This window comes from Haliotis rufescens, unplaced genomic scaffold (assembly GCF_023055435.1).
Source record: "Haliotis rufescens isolate VD_foot unplaced genomic scaffold, xgHalRufe1.0.p SCAF_105, whole genome shotgun sequence".
NCBI lineage: Eukaryota > Metazoa > Mollusca > Gastropoda > Lepetellida > Haliotidae > Haliotis > Haliotis rufescens.
In genome coordinates this window covers 886840-906351 of record NW_025963786.1, presented here as the reverse complement: position 1 = coordinate 906351, position 19512 = coordinate 886840, and the positions used below count along the sequence as shown (strand labels likewise).

The 19512-nt window shown below is 40.5% G+C and overlaps 1 protein-coding gene across 3 annotated transcripts in view; it reads right to left on the bottom strand.

Moving 5' to 3' along the window:
• Window positions 1–328: 328 nt before the first annotated feature.
• The window catches only part of LOC124112721 (lisH domain-containing protein ARMC9-like), a 42120-nt gene continuing 22936 nt past the window's right edge, over window positions 329–19512 (bottom strand). For 2 of the 3 annotated variants that reach the window (XM_048392012.1, XM_048392013.1), the window contains 12 exons: window positions 17728–17851; window positions 17469–17608; window positions 15478–15554; window positions 14245–14319; window positions 13513–13603; window positions 12806–12861; window positions 12368–12499; window positions 11401–11486; window positions 10611–10732; window positions 8761–8842; window positions 7739–7911; window positions 329–856 (listed from right to left, as the gene is read on the bottom strand). In XM_048392012.1, the coding sequence (XP_048247969.1) occupies window positions 795–856; window positions 7739–7911; window positions 8761–8842; window positions 10611–10732; window positions 11401–11486; window positions 12368–12499; window positions 12806–12861; window positions 13513–13603; window positions 14245–14319; window positions 15478–15554; window positions 17469–17608; window positions 17728–17851 (1220 nt within the window). In that variant the 3' untranslated portion in view covers window positions 329–794. Of the gene's footprint in view, window positions 857–6729; window positions 6758–7738; window positions 7912–8760; window positions 8843–10610; window positions 10733–11400; window positions 11487–12367; window positions 12500–12805; window positions 12862–13512; window positions 13604–14244; window positions 14320–15477; window positions 15555–17468; window positions 17609–17727; window positions 17852–19512 lie in introns of all 3 variants that reach the window. The other variant, XM_048392014.1, reaches the window with a different exon arrangement.

The window sequence follows — 19512 nt, the reverse complement described above, 5'->3', positions numbered from 1 at the left end:
TAGTTCATGGATTTGTACACACCCTTTATGAATACAGCTGCTCTGTGGTGTACTGGTGACACAGGTCGAATCAGCCAAGGGAGAGAACATTTGATTTTCAATTACCGTATTCGACGTAATAAGCGCCCAGGGCGCTCTCAAAATTAGAAATAGGGGGCTCTTACTTGAATATTATTTTGGTGAAAATTTTGGAGTTGAAAGATAAATTTCGTGATTTATGCTGACAGCCTGAAATGTTTATGTACAACAGATATATTTTTTCAGAATTAAATGCCCATAATAAAGGGTGCATATAACACACGAGTGCATATTATAAGCGAATAAATAAGTCTTGTGTACATTGATCGATCGGAAGGGGTGCTAATTGGGATTGTTCACTAGCCAATATATCAGCAAATATCGCAGTGGGCGCTTATTACAGTGGGGCGATTATTATGTCGAATACGGTATGATAAGAATGCATCATGTGTTTCCGTTTTGTAAATATCATATATTAGAAATAAAATAAACACATTTATTACACAATGTATGTATTTAGTTATATTACTTAAACGATATGGATATACACTTGATCAATAATTTCTGTGTAGCATATTTAGTGTCCAGGCCACCCAGCTCTGGATACATAAATATCCTTCCATGAGGATCTGTATGAAGTACATGAAACAGATTGTCACATATCACAGCTGATAACGGTCACTATTTACACAGAACTGATAGATCCTTGACAGCCATGGCATGGCGCCATGACACAGAGGCAGCTAGGCAGTGGAGCTACACAATGGTGCAGCGTTTCACCTGTTCTGTAGACTGTTGCTTGGTCGGCCCGTGGATACTTTCCTGGGACTTGAGCCACCTGCAATGCAAGGGAGACAACTCTTACAACATTGCAGTGGGATTACGTGTTCAGACCAATATTCTTACCTTTCTAATGAATAACCATGGTCAATATGCCAAGAGGTAGGATGAAAAATGATATAAAAATGCTGTCAGGCTTGAGACCAAAAAAAATAAAAAAATTAGATAAATGTTTTTCACAAAAACAAACTAATGTTAAAATAGTTTCAATTCAAAACAGCTATTCAAAATTTAATATTATTTTTTACATTTGTAAAATTAAGGTACATCTATAAAAAAAATATTTAAAAAACACATTGATGATAAACCTCTTGAATTGACTAAACAGCCGGTATTCAAAATTATATAAAAAGAATATTTCAAATCCACATTGCACCTGACAACAGGCAAACCGAAGCTGTTATTGAATTGTGAAAGTCTGCACCATGGAAGACAAAAGGACATAGCTCTACTGACTGACTGATTACAGTGTTAACATGATAGAAATAATGGCTGAAAGATTCAGTCAAAATTCCTGCATTGGTTTTACAGAGTCCAACCCATTGAAAGAAAAAACACTGACAAGTGTTGGGAACTGGTTAAAAAATCCTTGGTTTAAAAAAGTAATGAACCTGACTGAGAAGAGAAATGTCATTAAACATTTTTTCTCAGTATACTTCATAACAGCAATAAATAATACTCAAATATTTCTTAATTTTGAGGCAGGAAGCATTTCACATCTCTTTTTTTATTTGAAAAAACTTTTTACATTTTCACATGAAGTGTTAATATTTGGTAGACCTAAGAATGTGGAGTCATTCATCAAGATCAAAAGACAGGAAACATATGTAGAATCTCTCTGTCTGGAGTGTGAGTATGGTTTTACGCCGCTTCTAGCAATATTCCAGCAATTTCACAGCGGGGGACACCAGAAATGGGCTTCACACATTGTACCCATGTCGGGAATCAAACCCTGGTCTTCGGCGGGGCGAGCGAACACTTTAACCACTAGGCTACGCCACTGCCCCCTCTTTGTCTGGAGAGTTCGGGTAATAATGAATTTATCATATTTATTTCAGCCTTATTAAATATAGGAACCAACTTGATAATACACTGGGGTCTTGTGACGTGATATGACCCTAGGGCACATATGCTTTTTATGAACCCTGATATGTTTGCCCTCGTAGGTAATAATATAGAAAATGTATGATATGGAAACACACTCAGCTATTTATTATACTCTGCAAAACAAAAACTTCCAGTAAGAAACACTGCAATGACTGTTGTCAGCCTGTTGTGTTTTTATACGTGATACTCCACTTATTATCACAAATAAATTCAATAAAATGAATGAACAAGTATGATTGGAAATTAAATAACAGATTTCATGATGTATTCAATAATTGCTCGGTTGGAAACTGTAAACAATGGATCATCAATTAATTTGAACAACACTATCAACATCACTTAATCAAACCTTGCATATATGTCTAGACAAATCTCCTCATTTGCTGAGGGAGAGAAAGTGCTGCTTTGAACAGTATTTCAATTTTATCACAGCATGTCACAAGAGGTAGCCATTAATGTTTACTCCTTTGATGAAATCCTAAAGCACAGGTATGATGACAGACCAAGAATCTCATATAATCGGGGTAAATCTGGGATTCAAACCAATGAACAGAGGATCCAGACATGGCCAAGGGAGGCAACTGTGTGCAGCAAGTTGTAGTGCCACGCATCTTGTTGTCAAGAAACCATAGAAACATACATGTGACACCAAAGAGATGCATTTATCCAATCTTACAGAGATAGGATATGCATACTAAGGGAATGATAGTTCATGTTTTGCTTGTTTGTTGTTTAATGCTGTGATCAGCAAAGTTTTAGCAATATGACTGCTGTCTGTAAATAATAAGTCTGGACCAGACAATCCAGTGATTGACATCATGAGCATCCATCTATGCAATTGGGACATGATGATATCCATCATCCAAGTGAGACCACCCAATCCTGTCAGTCGCCTCTTGTGACAAGTATGGGTTGCTGAAGACTAATTCTGGCCTGAAATCTTCCTGGGGCTGATAGTTCATGTACAGCGTCAAAAGAAAGATCGTGTGACAACAATAATAGTCTGCAGAACCAAAAATTGCTAGAAATGGTGAACAAAATTATCATGCCCAAAAAGACATAAATGTACAGTGAGTGAATTATGTCAATTTGAAAAAGTAAAATGGTGAAAACCCCAGCAACAGGTACAGCTAATCTGGGATTCGAACCATGACCAGTGGATCCAGGTATGGCAAAGGGATGCAACTCTGCACAGTACTTGGAAGTTGTGGCCCTTAGACCACTGGGTGCCCCAATATATGCACACACACAAACAAACCACATATCACTTATAAACTGAAATTTACATGAAGGAAATCAACTGAAAGCACAAAACAGGTTTTTGAGACAGCGAGATTGATACATGGTGTAAAATAAAAAATATGAATTCAGCTATTAATTTCAAAATATTGTCTTTCAGTTAGGAAGCAAAGGAGTAATTAATACTTTGAGCAATATGGTAGTTCTGTTAACAAAAGATATTCAACCAGAGGCAAGATATTAGGAACAAAACTGCATGGTGAAGGTGAAGGTGAAATGGGGTTTAACGTCACGTCCAAGATTACTGCACTTATATAGTGACATGCATGCACGTGTATGTGTGTGTGTGTGGCTGCTTGTACTAGTCCGGCCTGATGCCGAATTATAGTGCTAGCTCACTGGGAAACCATGCCGCAGTTTAACATGAATACCCCACTCAGACACAGTATACTGACTCCGAGCCGAACAGTCCTTGTTTTAGCCCCTTAATGCCGAGCGCCAGACAGGGTAACAACAAGTACCATCTTTTAACGTCTTTTGGTATGACGCGGTCGGGGGATCGAACCCCGGACCTTCTGCTCTCCGGGCGGACTCTCTACCACTAGACCACAGAGGAGGTCTCCAAACCGCTGAAGAGATAATGCCAACTAAATATCTCCCATTCCATGTGATATAAGGTTGTGATATTTTACTGAAACACTTTGTTTCATAAGACTGGATGATGTCAAAGCCACACTTTATAACTTGTTCTACGGATCCGCGGCCTGTAAATTTTGTTGAAATTAAAATATTTTTTACAGGATAAGCTTTTTTATATCCCGTCGATAAGTTGATAGCATATCGCACCCAAAAATATTTTCTTAACAAGGACCCATTGAGGTTAATATATATTGAACATCAGAGTCAAAATAAAGTTTGTTGTTGTTCCTGAAATTGATAGGATGCATAGATGCACAACAATATTCCCAGTTTGACTCAACAGGTTTGCATTGCTTAAAGGGCGGTCGGGTAGCCTAGTGGTTAAAGCGTTCGCTCGTCACGCCAAAAACCCGGGTTCGATTCCCGACATGGGTACAATGTGTGAAGTCCATTTCTTGTGTCTTCCGCTGTGATATTGCTGGAATATTGCTAAAAGCGGCGTAAAACCATACTCACTGACACTGCATTGTTTAAAGCAACAACAGTGTTGCAGGCTCACGTCCCACATTAAATGTTTTATTTTTTTTTTACACCAGACAACCTGTAGTGGAAGAGAAAAGTACAAAAATATTGAATTGGTTTATCCTCTTTTTCTTTTTTCTAACGGGTATACTACTGTAAAAAAAACTGTTAGGCCACACTTTTTAAATTTTATGTTTCAGTGATTTATTCTAGCTTTTCGACACAAGGCCGGTTGAAATAAAAGAATAATAAAAAAAATATAGCTATGTCAATCATAAATTTATTGATTAGAAAGTCATTCTGCTAAGGAGTTAAAACTTCAGCTGTCTTCCTGAATCACTGGTAGTGATGTAGACATGGAATTTATATATAATTGTAGGATATTCTTAAAAGGGGCACAGATCTCTGACAATTCACCAGGACTGGTTCTTGCGTTTGTTATTGTTTTTTCCCCCATTGATACCCGAATGATATCCCAGAAATCTCAACTAGTTCGTGAACTTTGCAGCCCCAAATGAAAGCGCATTTGTCGCTCTTATTGATAGCATAAGGGCGTATTCTTAAAAGGGGCGTTAATCTCTGACAATTCACCAGGACTGGTTCTTGCGTATGTTACTGTTTTTTTCCCATGGATACCCGGATAATATCCCAGAAATCTCAACAAGTTCGTGAACTTTGCTGTGCCAACTGTAAGCGCATTTCTCGCTTTTATTGATAGCATAAGGCGTACCATCACATTGATCAACAAAATGAAATACAGTTTTGTCTTGGAAATAATAAGGAAGTGTAGGTACCGGTATAACTTTGGGGTAGCATCGGCAATGGTGACTAAGTTTTGATAAGTCACTTGCTTGGTATCCTTTTCGTTTACACTATTTAGACATGTGACACAAACTAAATATTTCACCTCAGCATTGCTTATTTTATCAGGTGTATATGTTATAGTCAGTGTGCAAAATGACTAAAATTCTATCACTAATTATACCAAATTATGACGACAAATACACACGTGGGGTTATACTACAAAACATAGGTGACAACAAAGGTGTAGTAATCTTATTATCCATGCAATCCGAAAGGCGAAAATGTTTCACTGCAGGGATACTATAACAGTCAGGGGTATTTCATAATCACGACAACCAATGAGCTTCCACTTTTCATTTTGTCTGTTTGTTAAGGTTGAAGAAATTAATCAACATGAGCCCTTTGCAGTATCAACACTCTATAGATCACGGGTAACCAATCAGTGTTCAGAAATGTGTGTAGATATTGCCTCAAAGTTTATTTACGCTGTCGTTACAGACGGTAGCCCAGTCTCTTGTCACGATCAGCTGCGTTACCGAACTAGTAGACTCACGGCAGCTAGTGAGCCCTTGTGGGCTGTGTTAGACAGCCGGGAAGAAGCCAGAGATTAGTGCCCCTGGGGAATGTCCACCTCTTACGAGTATTGAGCCTATTCTTAATAGGAATTCTCAAATCTTCACAGCATAGAGTATAGAGGCCTACCGGTATTCCTAATGGGAATTCTCAAATCTTCACAGCATAGAGTATTGAGCCTATTCTTAATAGGAATTCTCAAATCTTCACAGCATAGAGTATAGAGGCCTACCGGTATTCCTAATGGGAATTCTCAAATCTTCACAGCATAGAGTATAGAGGCCGATTCTTAATGGTAATTCCCAAATCTTCACAGCATAGAATATTGAGGCCTATTCTTAATGAGAATTCCCAAATCTTCACAGCATAGAGTATAGAGGCCTATTCTTAATGGTAATTCCCAAATCTTCACAGCATAGAGTATAGAGGCCTATTCTTAATGGTAATTCCCAAATCTTCACAGCATAGAGTATAGAGGCCTATTCTTAATGGGAGTTCTCGACTCTTCACAGGATGAAGTATTTAGGCCTATTCTTAATGGTAATTCCCAAATCTTCACAGCATAGAGTATAGAGGCCTATTCTTAATGGGAGTTCTCGACTCTTCACAGGATGAAGTATTTAGGCCTATTCTTAATGGTAATTCCCAAATCTTCACAGCATAGAGTATAGAGGCTTATTCTTAATGGTAATTCCCAACTCTTAACAGCATGGAGTATACATGCCTATTTTACCTCAGAATCCCTATGGGTGACAATCATGGGTTATTGACCTGACAATGTCCTAGGTATTCTACCTCATGGGTTAACCAAGGCCAAGTTCTGTAAGGGAATTCCAACCCGAGTTTAAAAAATGCCGAAGATGTGAGAAGCCACTATGGGTGTTTGTCTTACAAGTGTGTGTTCACAGAACCAAGGTTGCAGGGACCATGTATACTAAGACACAGAAGGACTCAGCAGTGGGGACAGCCATCCGTCTCCATACTCACCTTCACACATCCAGTGATAACTATCAGGCTAGGAAACAAACAGGTTGAAATACATGAAGCAAACGTTGCAGTAGAAGGCTTTCTCAAAGAAACTACTTATTCATATTTGTGCATACACATTTAGGCTTGAAAAATATATTTATTTATATTCATTTTTGCAGATTTTCTCATTCAATGTACCATGTGACAAAATGCAAAATAAAGCACATACGAGGGCTGGCTGAAAAGTTCTGCACCTAACTACGAAGGATGTATAGTGCACCCGTAACAGCTTCAAGCACAAGCTTACACACTAACACAGGGGACATAACAGACCTGATTATGTATTTAAGGAATTAAGTAAAACCTCTTCTACCTTGTCTGAAATATTGATGCTCCCAACAAGCCAAGCAGGCTAGTGACCAGTAAATATTATTAACCCATCTTGCAAGTTGGAGGCCATTTTTCTCAAATTTACTTTGCTCTGTGCCTTTGCACTAAGTTGTTGTATTGTTTGCTTGTTGTTTAACGCCGCACTCAGCAGTATTCCAGCTATATGATGGAAGTCTGTACATAATCGAGTCTGGACCAGACAATCCAGTGATTGACATCATGAGCATTGATTTATACCATTGGGATATGAAGACATGCATCAACCAAGTCAGCGAGCCTGACCACCAGATCCTGTTAGTTGCCTTTTACAACAAGCATAGTCGCCTTTTACGGCCTGCATGGGTTGCTGAAGACCTATTCTACCCCGGATCTTCACCGGTGACTAAGAGCTTTATATCCACTAAGGTAGCTACTTCGCTTGAGTAAATTAGTCACATATATAAACCTGATTCAAAATTGTCAGTGTAGCAATGAAATTTACACTCGACAGTTGAGCAGTCAGGAATAATTTCACCTATCCCTAGAGAATTGTTACTAGCCACGGGATAGTGGGCAGGCCTTTATTTTTGACACCTATTCTACAATTAGATTTTTGTTTTTACCAAGCAGGGATGCATATTTAGTTCAAGTGACTTACCAGTTTTCCCTGCCGAACTAGGTCGGGGCCCTGACTCAGAATATTGGGGCTGAGGGGGGTTCTTGGAGATGGAACTTTTACTGGAGCCAGACGAGGGACGCTTCAGGTTGTCGGGGCCCGGTGTCCGCGGAATGCGAGGACGAGAACCGAATGCACTTGCATACTCATTGACACTGAAAACAGCATCGATACATTCATCCCACAGTAATCTCACTTGACAAGTTTCTTAGGCTATGTCCAATGTAATCACTTTCACATTTGATCTCATAAACTCAAAAATAAACAATTAATATTTATGGTATAACAGGTACCGTATTTGACATAATAAGCGCCCACGGCGATATATGCTAATATATTTACTAGTAAACAATCCCAAGTAGCACCCCTTCTGATTGATCAATGTACACAAGACTTATTTATTCTTGTAAAATAAGCACTCGTGTGTTATATGCACAATTAATTTTGGCAATTAAATTCAGGAAAATATATCTGTCGTGTATAATATGGACAGACTTTCTTTTGTATCATTTCAGGCTGTTAGCATAAACCACAAAATGTACGATCTTTCAACTCTATTTCTAATTTTGAGAGAGCCTTGGGTGCTTATTACGTCGTATAAGTTATATTCCATTCCATTAACAACAGCCTCCTTTCACAAGTCTCACATAGCCTGATGGACAATGTTTACTGTCATGTTAACATTACAGATTACATGATTAATACAACATACTGACAGAAATTAATAAGGGGACAACCACAGAGAGAAGCATTTGTTTTGCATTACATAATTCTTCCCTAAAGAAAACAAGAGATAGTTTGGCAAAAATATCAACAAATCAAACTTCTTTTGAAAATATAACCTATTCTTTTTAACAGAGCACAAATCAATATTTTGCTAGAATGCATTATGTTCCCTAATTTTTGTTCATCAGTATATGAACATTTTATGACGACTCATAAATCATAGACATACAATCAACCCAATACATCAATAGGGTGGCATTGTTCCCACGTGTACCTACTTTGCACCTGTGCCAAGTTTCTCCATTGCTTTAGTTGATGGCCTGAGGTGTCGGTCACTCGCCTGACTTGACGTACGCCGGCCTGGGAAAACAATCAACATTTAGAGAAGACTAAGTAAGTTTCTTTTGTTTGTTTGTTTTTTAACGCCACACTCAGCAATATTCCAGCTATATGACAGCAGTCTGTAAATAATCGAGTCTGGACCAGACAATACAGTGATTGACATCATGAGCATCCATCCACACTGGGATACGATGACATGCATCAATCAAGTCAGCAAGTCTGACCACCTGAACCTGTCAGTCACCTCCTATGACAAGCATAGTCGCCTCTTATAGCAAGCATGGGTTACTGAGGACCTATTCTACCCCGGATCTTCACGGGTAAGTAAGTTTCTGATAGTTTGAATGATTCAAAGCCATCGCCTGGTTATTATATGATTGGTCAGCCAATATAAATATATGGTTTATTCATTGCATAATTGTTTCAATGGCATATCTTTTCCAATAGGAGTCAGGATGGCTGTTTCTCTATTTCTAATACAGGCTAGACGCCATGGGGTTTCCAGGTGAGAAAAGATCCCCAACAACATATGATGTTTATAAATGATGACTTAAAAGATTTAGTGGTCCTGTAAGGTAACTTATGTGATCGTACCCCGACAGCATGGATGGTTGCTCACAATGTCGATCACTGGTTTGTTTGGTCCAGACTCGATTTTATTCATAGGCCGATGTGATATAGCTGGAATATTGCTGAGTGCAGCGTTAAACAACAAACACATACACATATTCAGGCCCAATCAACTTTTTATCTTGTTTACTGGTTTTCTTTGTCAATCTGCCATGAGACTTGATGAAAAGTTGTATGATTATTTACCAGCTGCCATCATTCAGCCGGAATATTCCAGAGTGAGGCCATAACAAATGACAAGCAAACAAAACCTAAACAGCTGACTGCGGACATCTTCCCGGGGCAAGCGGGTATAAAAGTCTAGTTTCCACCCTTGCCGAAATAGGCTGGAATTTAGTAGCTCGATGTAGCACCTTACGTGGCAATAACGTGTCATGTCCCTTCTACGTCTCTCCAACTGACCAATCAGAATCCATATCTCATATAACTTGCATTTGCTTCAAACAAAATGGCGGCGCCAAGTCACGACGATCTGATCGATAATCAAAATCTCTATTGTAATAAAACAGGGCTTACCTCGCAAAGTGCGTGAAATCACTTTACTTGAGCACCTTGATTAAAAACATGAAAAGATTTAAAAAATATCGGTCGATGACCAATTGATGGAACACATGCTCTGCAAATCCTGCAGACGACCAAAAATCTGCTCGGCAGTCAGCATCTTGTTTATGAACCTAACGTCAAGTTCATTACACGATTTTGATTGGACTATGCATAGACCAAAATATAACTCCCTAATTCCTGCCTAGTTAAGCAAGGGTAGACTGGACTTTTTCTGTCAGATAACTCCCTTGCCTTGGACGATGGCTGTGGATTACGTGTTACAATGTGTGACCTTGGCGATTGTGGGTTGTTACTCAAGAAGACAACCATGTGTTTGCCCGACCGACACGCGATTATTTACAGGGCACCGAATATGACTTGAATATGATGTATAACACTTTCCTGTCACCTTATTTCTGTTTATTGTTTAACGCGGCACTCAGGAATGTTCCCGCTATATGACTGTGGTCAGTAAATAATGAAGTCTAGACCAGGCAATCCAGTGATTGATATTGGGAGCAGCCATCCATGTCATCGGGGTACAATGACACAGCCAGGTCACCGAGTCTGACCACCCGGTCTCTTCAGTTGTCAGAGTAGATTGTGTACCTACCGCTCTCCTGGGAGTTTGGTCGACTGCCGCTGCGTGTAGGTGGTCGTACTGTGATATCTTTACTTCCTGTGCTCGGCCTGCTGGGATTGTTGCGTGACTGAGGCCTATCACCTCCCCCCGTACTATACCAAGGGAGACAACCAAATATTCACAATGACACAACTGTCAGTGGAACATACAAATTCAACTTTATTCAAATTCAGGGGACATAATTTCCATGCATGCTAACAAATGTTTTTCCCCCCATATGTTTAGAATTTATAATAATCATGAGAATCTTATACTGAAAACAATTTTTGAAATGCACGGCCTAACCAACCAAAATGATAATATTACAAGCCCCAACAGCACCTAAACGAAATGCTTGAGTAAGAGTTATCTAAACTATAAACACAAATCAAATTTACACTAGTACATTCCCTATTTCCTAGCCACAAATCATAGTGAGACTCTAGTCAAACTACAAGTCTACAAGACTATCATAATAGAAATCTTAGGAAACTTTGGCTAAATTTAAACAAATATATCACTTATTTACCATATCCATATTTTCGTTAAGATGTTAATCAGTCATTGTTGAAATCCTTATCTTTTCTTCTTTCGATGCAACATTTCAGTGCATACTAGGACCATTATCAAGCAAGCATTAATTAACTTGAAGTCTTATAGTAATCATCTTCTAAAATGCCTTATAATTATAAACCTCTTAAATGTCTGACAAAGTCTCGCTCTAGTCTATCAACACTTCATGCCACTCTCACACACTTGGTCTACACACTGAGTGACTCACCGTGGTGCAGTGTTTTCCGCCGCTCGTCTCTGACTGGGCGTGGCTGGGCGTGTGAGGGGCTCGTGCATGGATACTCGGTCTGTATGCTGCAGGAACAGATGAGTTGATGAGTTCCCATACATGCTACCTAGCACAATAAGGGATGAGCAGGCCATGGACTCCATGGCCTTATACCTGACTACATTATACACCCAACTCACCCTCTTCCTAGTGGAGCTGTCTACCTCACCCTGCTAGTCCCCAAACAACAAAGACTCCATGGCCTTATAACTGACTACATTATACACCCAACTCACCCTCTTCCTGCTGGAGCTGCCTGCCTCACCCTGGTAATCGCGACACAACATGAACTCCATGGCCTTATACCTGACTACATTATGCACCAAACTCACCCTCTTCCTAGTGGAGCTGTCTGCCTCACCCTGGTAGTCCCCACAAAACATGGACTCCATGGCCTTATACCTGACTACATTATACACCCAACTCACCCTCTTCCTGCTGGAGCTGTCTGCCTCTCCCTGGTAATTGCGACACAACATGGACTCCATGGCCTTATACCTGACTACATTATACACCCAACTCACCCTCTTCCTGCTGGAGCTGTCTGCCTCACCCTGGTAGTCCCCACACAACATGGGACTCCATGGCCTTATACGAGATGACATTATACATCCAACTCACCCTCTTCCTGCTGGAGCTGTCTGCCTCTCCCTGGTAATAGCGACACAACATGGACTCCATGGCCTTATACCTGACTACATTATACACCCAACTCACCCTCTTCCTGCTGGAGCTGTCTGCCTCTCCCTGTAGTCCTCACACAACATGGACTCCATGGCCTTATACCTGACTACATTATACACCCAACTCACCCTCTTCCTGCTGGAGCTGTCTGCCTCTCCCTGTAGTCCTCACATAACATGGACTCCATGGCCTTATACCTGACTACATTATACACCCAACTCACCCTCTTCCTGCTGGAGCTGTCTGCCTCTCCCTGGTAATCGCGACATAACATGGACTCCCCGGCCAGTTCACCAGGCTGGGGTCTGATCATCTCCTCCTTGTCCAAATCAGCTTCCAGAGCATCTTGGTCCTCCTGGCAAAATACAATGAATACCATAAGTTAGGTTTGACCATCATTGACTTTACCAGTCTCCGGAAAACACTATTTGTTTTGTTTGTTTGTTTGTTGTTTAACACCACAATATTTCAGCAATATGACCGGGGTCTGTCAATAATCAGGTCTGGATCAGACAATCCAGTGATTGACATCATGAGCATTGGTCCACGCAATTGGGATACGATGACATGCATCAATCAAGTCAGCGAGCCTGACCACCCGAGACCCGTTAGTCGCCTCTTTCAAGCATAGTTGCCTTCTACGGCCTTCTTTGTTGCTTACCTCCTCATCATCATCTTCTTCCTCATCATCAGACTCATACTCATCACCAGCTTCATCTGTAGTAAGAAACATCAAGAGACTCTGAATCTTATGTTTTGTTGTTGTTTAACACCACACTCAGCAATATTCCAGCTATATGATGGTGGCCTCAAAATAATTAGGTCTGGATCAGACAATCCTATGACCACACAGTCCATACAGTGACAATGAGATATAACTAATATACTGTACAAAAGAGCGTTAAACCGAATTCCTTCTCTACAAAACATTAACACTTGTCACAAAATTGTCAGCTGATCACAAGCTAATAATCAGGTGAATCTGGGATCCTGGCATTACTAAGGGACATAACTGTGTAAAGCATAGTACAGCGACTGGGACACCTATGTCCTGTAAATGGTCTTGTTCCAAACAGTAATATTAGCTTAAAGACAATCGTCAACAAACTTTAACACAGACTTACGACAGTCATAGTTCAAAGATAATCGTAACTCCAATACCTTAATATAGACATAATATTATACTTTAACATAGACAGTAATAGCACAGATATGGCTTTGAGGAATGGAGCACCAGGCTAATCAGGGCCCTGTTCGATAAAGTGATCTTAGCGCTAAGATGGTTGTAACATACTTTAACATAGGCTTACGATACAAAGATATCTGTTTACGATGTTGAAGACTCCTTGGTAACATATGGTGACTTACTTGAGTTTAATTGTTTAATGATGAACTCTATCTGCCTGTTCATGTCTTGTTGGCCATCTTTTATAAAACATCTCAGAATTTCTTCCATATCCTGAAACAAATGTGTCTGGGCATGAAGGTAGAGAAACTATCTAGGCATACATATCAGTGCTGATGTCTGTTTGTTGTTTAATGCCGCACACAGCAATATTCCAGCCAAATGGCGGTGCTTTGTAAATAACGGAGTTTGGACAAGACAATCCAGTGACTGACATCGTGAGCATCGACCTACTCAATTGGGATACGATGACATATATCAACCAGCCACCTGATCCTGATCCTGCTTGTCAACTGTTATGACAAGCATAGGTTGCTGAGAACCAATTCTAACCAGGGCCCACTTGCACAAAGCGATCTTATAGCTAAGATGAACGCAACTCCCATACTTTAACATAGGCTTACAATAGTCTTAGCGCTAAGGTCGCTTTGTGCAAGTGGGCCCTGGACCTTCACAGGGGCAACTTAACAATAAACTCAAGTATTCTTAAAGTACTAAATTAATATGTATTAAAGCACTGATTTCAAAATAAGGACTTTTCAACATCAACTCTTAAATTCAAGTACTTTTCAAGATTCCTGAGAACCATGACAGTGAAACTGGTTTCTACACAGCCACAGCATGTCACTAAAATGACATACCATGCTAGGTTTTTCACAGATAGTAATATACTCCTATTCCTTGCACGGACATACCATAGCTTTAGCTTCTTCTCTGATGGAGGGAATAGCCAGGATGCTGTACAAAGCACCATTCACATAGGGTAGAATCTACAAGGAAACACAAGTTAGCACTTACACATTTTACATTTAGTAGGGATCAGCTAGGGATTTCACTCATTTTGGTTTACCGGTTAAACAATTTTTCAGTTATTCCCCGGCATATCAGCTTGGGTGGGAAAAGTCCAAAGTGATGGCGACATCAGACATTGAGCAGTTTGGTGAAACTCGGGTCATGGGTACGGTGCTTACGAACATAAAAACACAATCGGGGTAGTCAGTAATATGAATCCACGATTGAAGGTTTCTGTCATGTCTAAGGGATGCAAGTCCACACAGCAAATTGTGGCACCTTAGGCAACTAGGCCACCATGACCCTTTATCAATTCATGATGACAAAAGTGAGTGAGTATGGTTTTACGTCGAGTTTAACAACGCTTGTAGCAATATTCCAGCAATATCATGGCGGGGGACACCAGGATTGGGCTAACGCCTTAACAACTAGGCTACCCCACTGCCCGCCATGATGAAAATAAGTGAGCTTATAAGACCCATGTGAAAACCATGTAATAATGATTCCCGGATAGACAACGCATTGCAGTATAAAGTTACATGTATTTGTGGAGGTCCATGACAAAATGTTGTACTGAGCATGGAGGAAAGTTAATGCAAATAAGGCACAAATGAAGTAGAATGATATTCTTGACTATCTGGATACGTATTGCTACATAAGATAGTTTTGTGTCTTTACTTCTGCTGGACTCAGCCAGACAATCCGAGTGAGTGAGTGAGTATGGTTTTACCCTGCTTTTAGCAATATTCCAGCAATATCACGGCGGGGGACACCAGAAATGGGCTTCTTACATTGTACCCATGTCGGGAATCGAACCCGGGTCTTCGGCGTGACGAGCGAACGCCTTAACCACTAGACTACCCGACCGCCCCCAGACAATCCGAGACTACAAGTACAAGCAACGATCCACGTCATCAGGGCATGGTGACACCCATTGAACCATGACACCGTACTTGACCACTTAGAGGCTGCTATGAAGATCAGACTAGGTTGTCAGGAACCATTTCTAACCTGGAATGCCCAGTGGGTCAGTCTACACGAGGATCTAGACGACCTTTACAACACACATTCATGTATCATTTCACAAAACAACTGAAAATGTAGGCCTAGGTGGTTGCACTATATATTTATTTCACCTCTGTGTTGTCATGGCCCAGGAGATCACTGAGGACTTTCAGAGTCTGACGAGCATTTTTCGCACATCGCTTCTTTCCTAAAAATATACAAAAATATACAAAATATCATAAAGAGAGTGTATGTCAGAATTCAAGAACCAAAATTGATTGTTGATTTGAACTGATGATGATGACAAGATCTGCTTCCTCACTTATCACCAAGTCATTTAGAGTTTAGGAGTCACACATTGTGTATTTTCAGATTTACGTTTATTGTTTAATGCTGCAGACATATAACCAGTCAAGCTTCACCACCTGATCCATTTTAGTTGATTTTCAATCAGTGGTTTATGTTACCATATTCGACATAATAAGCTTCCAGGGCGCTCTCAAAATTTGAAAAGGGGGGCTCTTATTGGAATATTATTTTGGTGAAAAACAACAGAGTTGAAAGATCTTACATTTCGTGGTTTATGCTGACAGCCTGAAATGTTTATATACGACAGATATATTTTTCCAGGATTTAATTTCCCATAAATAAGGGTGCATATAACATACGTATTTTCAAGAATGAATATGTCTTGTGTACATTGATCAATCGGAAGGGATGCTAATTGGGATTGTTCACTAGCCAATATATTAGCAAATATCGCCATGGGCGCTTATTAGAGCGGGGCGCTTATTATGTCGAATACGGTCTGTGCAATGATCATGAGGGTAAATGCAACCAATCCGGTCACCAAGACTGACCCCCTGATTCACTGAGTCGCCTCTTACAACCAGCATAGGTTGCTGGGGACCTATTTCAAGCTGAATCCCAGCAGAGCCGATCAGCATATGAAACTTGGTACAAATTCTACCCCTGAAGCCCCATGGTGTCTATCAGATAGGAAACTAGAGACCAATTCTACCCCTGAGTCACCACAGATCCGGTCAGATATGGAACTGGGGACCAATTCTACCTTGGAATCCCCAAAGAACAGATCAGCATAGGAAACTTGGGACCAATTCTACCCCTGAAGCACCATGGGGATGATCTGCACAGGACACTTGGGACCAATTCTATCTCCCCTGACCAAAACTACCTTTGAATCCCCAGAGGGCCAATCAGCATTGGAAACTGGGGAACAATTCTACCCTTGAAGCACAGTGGGGCCGATGTGCACAGGAAACTTGGGACAAATTCTACCTACCCTGAATCACCACAGGGCTATCAGACTGGATACTAGGGACCAATTCTACCTACCCTGAATCACCACAGGGCTATCAGACTGGATACTAGGGACCAATTCTACCTACCCTGAATCACCACAGGGCTATCAGACTGGATACTAGGGACCAATTCTACCTACCCTGAATCACCACAGGGCTATCAGACTGGATACTAGGGACCAATTCTACCTACCCTGAATCACCACAGGGCTATCAGACTGGATACTAGGGACCAATTCTACCTACCCTGAATCACCACAGGGCTATCAGACTGGATACTAGGGACCAATTCTACCTACCCTGAATCACCACAGGGCTATCAGACTGGACACTAGGGACAAATTCTACCCCTGAATTACCACAGGGCTATCAGATTGGATACTAGGGACAAATTCTACCCCTGAATCACCACAGGGCTATCAGATTGGATACTAGGGACAAATTCTACCCCTGAATCACCAGAGGGCTATCAGATTGGATACTAGGGACAAATTCTACCCCTGAATCACCACACGGGTCACAGGTATTGAAGCACTTACATGAACGTAACCCCTATACTTTAACATAGAATTAGGACAGTTGCAGCACTCCAATTGCTTTGTGAAATTTGGGTTTAGGGTGCCGTTGTAAAAAGCTATCTTAGCGCTAAGGTGATCGTAACTCCATACTTAACAGTCGTAGCGCTAAGGTTGTTTGTACAACCGCACCCAGGTCTTCAAGTTGACCTTCTTGTGCTATCTTGAGCTATATTGTATGAGATTTGTATTGTCCAAAATGAATACAAGACTTGACGTAAGTACCGGAAGTTCGGAGACAGAGGTTCATGAGCAGGGCCACGGAGTACTCCAGGGTGTAGTCCGACAGAGAGTCGTTGTCCTCCAGCACCCCCACAAGCCACTCGATCACTCCCTTGTCTATCATGGCCGACTGCAGGGCACGCCTGCAAAAAGCACAGCGAAACAAATAAAAATCGCATTTTCAAAATAATGAGAGAGATGTTACCGATGACATAGAGTTAAGGAGGTTTCAGTGTATGAAGGCTGCTGTTACCATGGTTACCTGAGACTGAGTTTCTGCAAGGCTCCGAGAATCATCTCCCTGGTGAGGGAGTCCTTGTCTTCACTTCGCAGGTTGTCCATCAGGGATGGCATCAGTTCACTGTTCAATGCCAGGTACGAGCGTCCTGAAATCACAACAATATTACCTGTTAGGTATTGCTGGATTCCTTTTATTATATACTTCAGCGTGAAAGATTGAGTTTTCTGAAGTTGAGAAAAATGATATTTTCAATGCAGTGAACATAACACTTGATATTTCATTGCAGTGAACATAACACTTTGCCATAAGGGGCGGTCGGGTAGCCTAGTGCTTAAAGCGTTCGCTCGTCACACCGAAGACCCAGGTTCGATTCCCGACATGGGTACAATGTGTGAAGCCCATTTCTGGTGTCCCCTGCCGTGATATTGCTGGAATATTGCTAAAAGCGGTGTAAAACCATACTCACTGACTTACTGACACTTTGTCATATGAGAGTAACTTCCCCTTGACTTGTCTCCCTTTGTTGTACGTGACTACCCCGTTCTTTTTACTTTAACTCCACATTGATGAGGCAATATAATGACGGAGGGTCATTTATGGAGTTAATATCACTTCTAGCCGTTTATTCCTCCCTAAAAAATGTTTCATTATAAACTGTAAATCTCTCATTTAACTCGTCAATCGAGACTGTTCGTTTCACAAAACACCACTTTGGTTACTTGACTAGCGTGTATTCTTTTGCTTCTCTCACCGGTCTCCTAGTATTCAAGAATATTTTTTGTTAAAGTTGATTTTGTATATAATCATATCAAATTGTATGATAAAGAATTATCGTGACCCTAAATATGTTTTCATACTTTAGTTTATATTTTTTACGATTTTGCAAACACGAAACTACTTTTTAAGTCGCAAATACAAAGGGTGGTGAACCGTCCCTGTGTTTCAGGTAGGGAGAATTTACATTTCAAGGTTTTACATTTGTAATAATTTAGTTTAATACTCCGGTAGACAACTGCACAAAAAGTAATTAATAAATAGGATATTCCATGTGTTGATTAAAAAAGCATGTTTCTCTCATCTAGTGACGAGGGAAAAGGTGATATTTTCACTGGAGGCAATGCCATTGTGAAAATATCTCCTTTCCCCCTGTCATTCGATGAGAGAAACATGAAATTTTACGAGACACATGAAATTAGGGCTGGGACGAGTCCAAATTTACTACCCGTGTACCCACCCCTCACCCGCTGTAGGTCTCAAGAGAAAGGTACAAAATGTCCGATTGGGAAACGTTTGACTGTACTCCTGTCAAAATAAATTTAGATACACGTATAAACCGATCTTGTCATGCATACACTGAAGTTGACTGATGTTTTATCATTATGCAAACATATAAAGTCAGAAGGAATGTGTGCAAAGTCAGAAAGAAATGTGAACATTTATCACTTAAAGTGTAACCATAGAGTTCTAGATAATTTTTGTCATTAAACAATATAATCAGGTAACTAAACACGAGTCCGGGTAGTCCTGTGGGTACCCGGGTCCTACTCAGTACCCACCCGACCTGGGTACCCGAGTTACCCGTCCCAGCCCTACATGAAATATCCTCTATATCTTTCCATTTATCTAAGGCAACAGAGGGTGGATAGAGACAGGATAGAAAACTAAGCAAACACATCAACACTAGGATATATAAGGCCTGTTTCATAGTAAACATTCCATCATCTGCTTGGATATGGCATTTAGCTGAATGTTTAGAATAGTTTGAAACATAAGTCTATTGACAATTCCTTCTGAAGTGGTGCATGG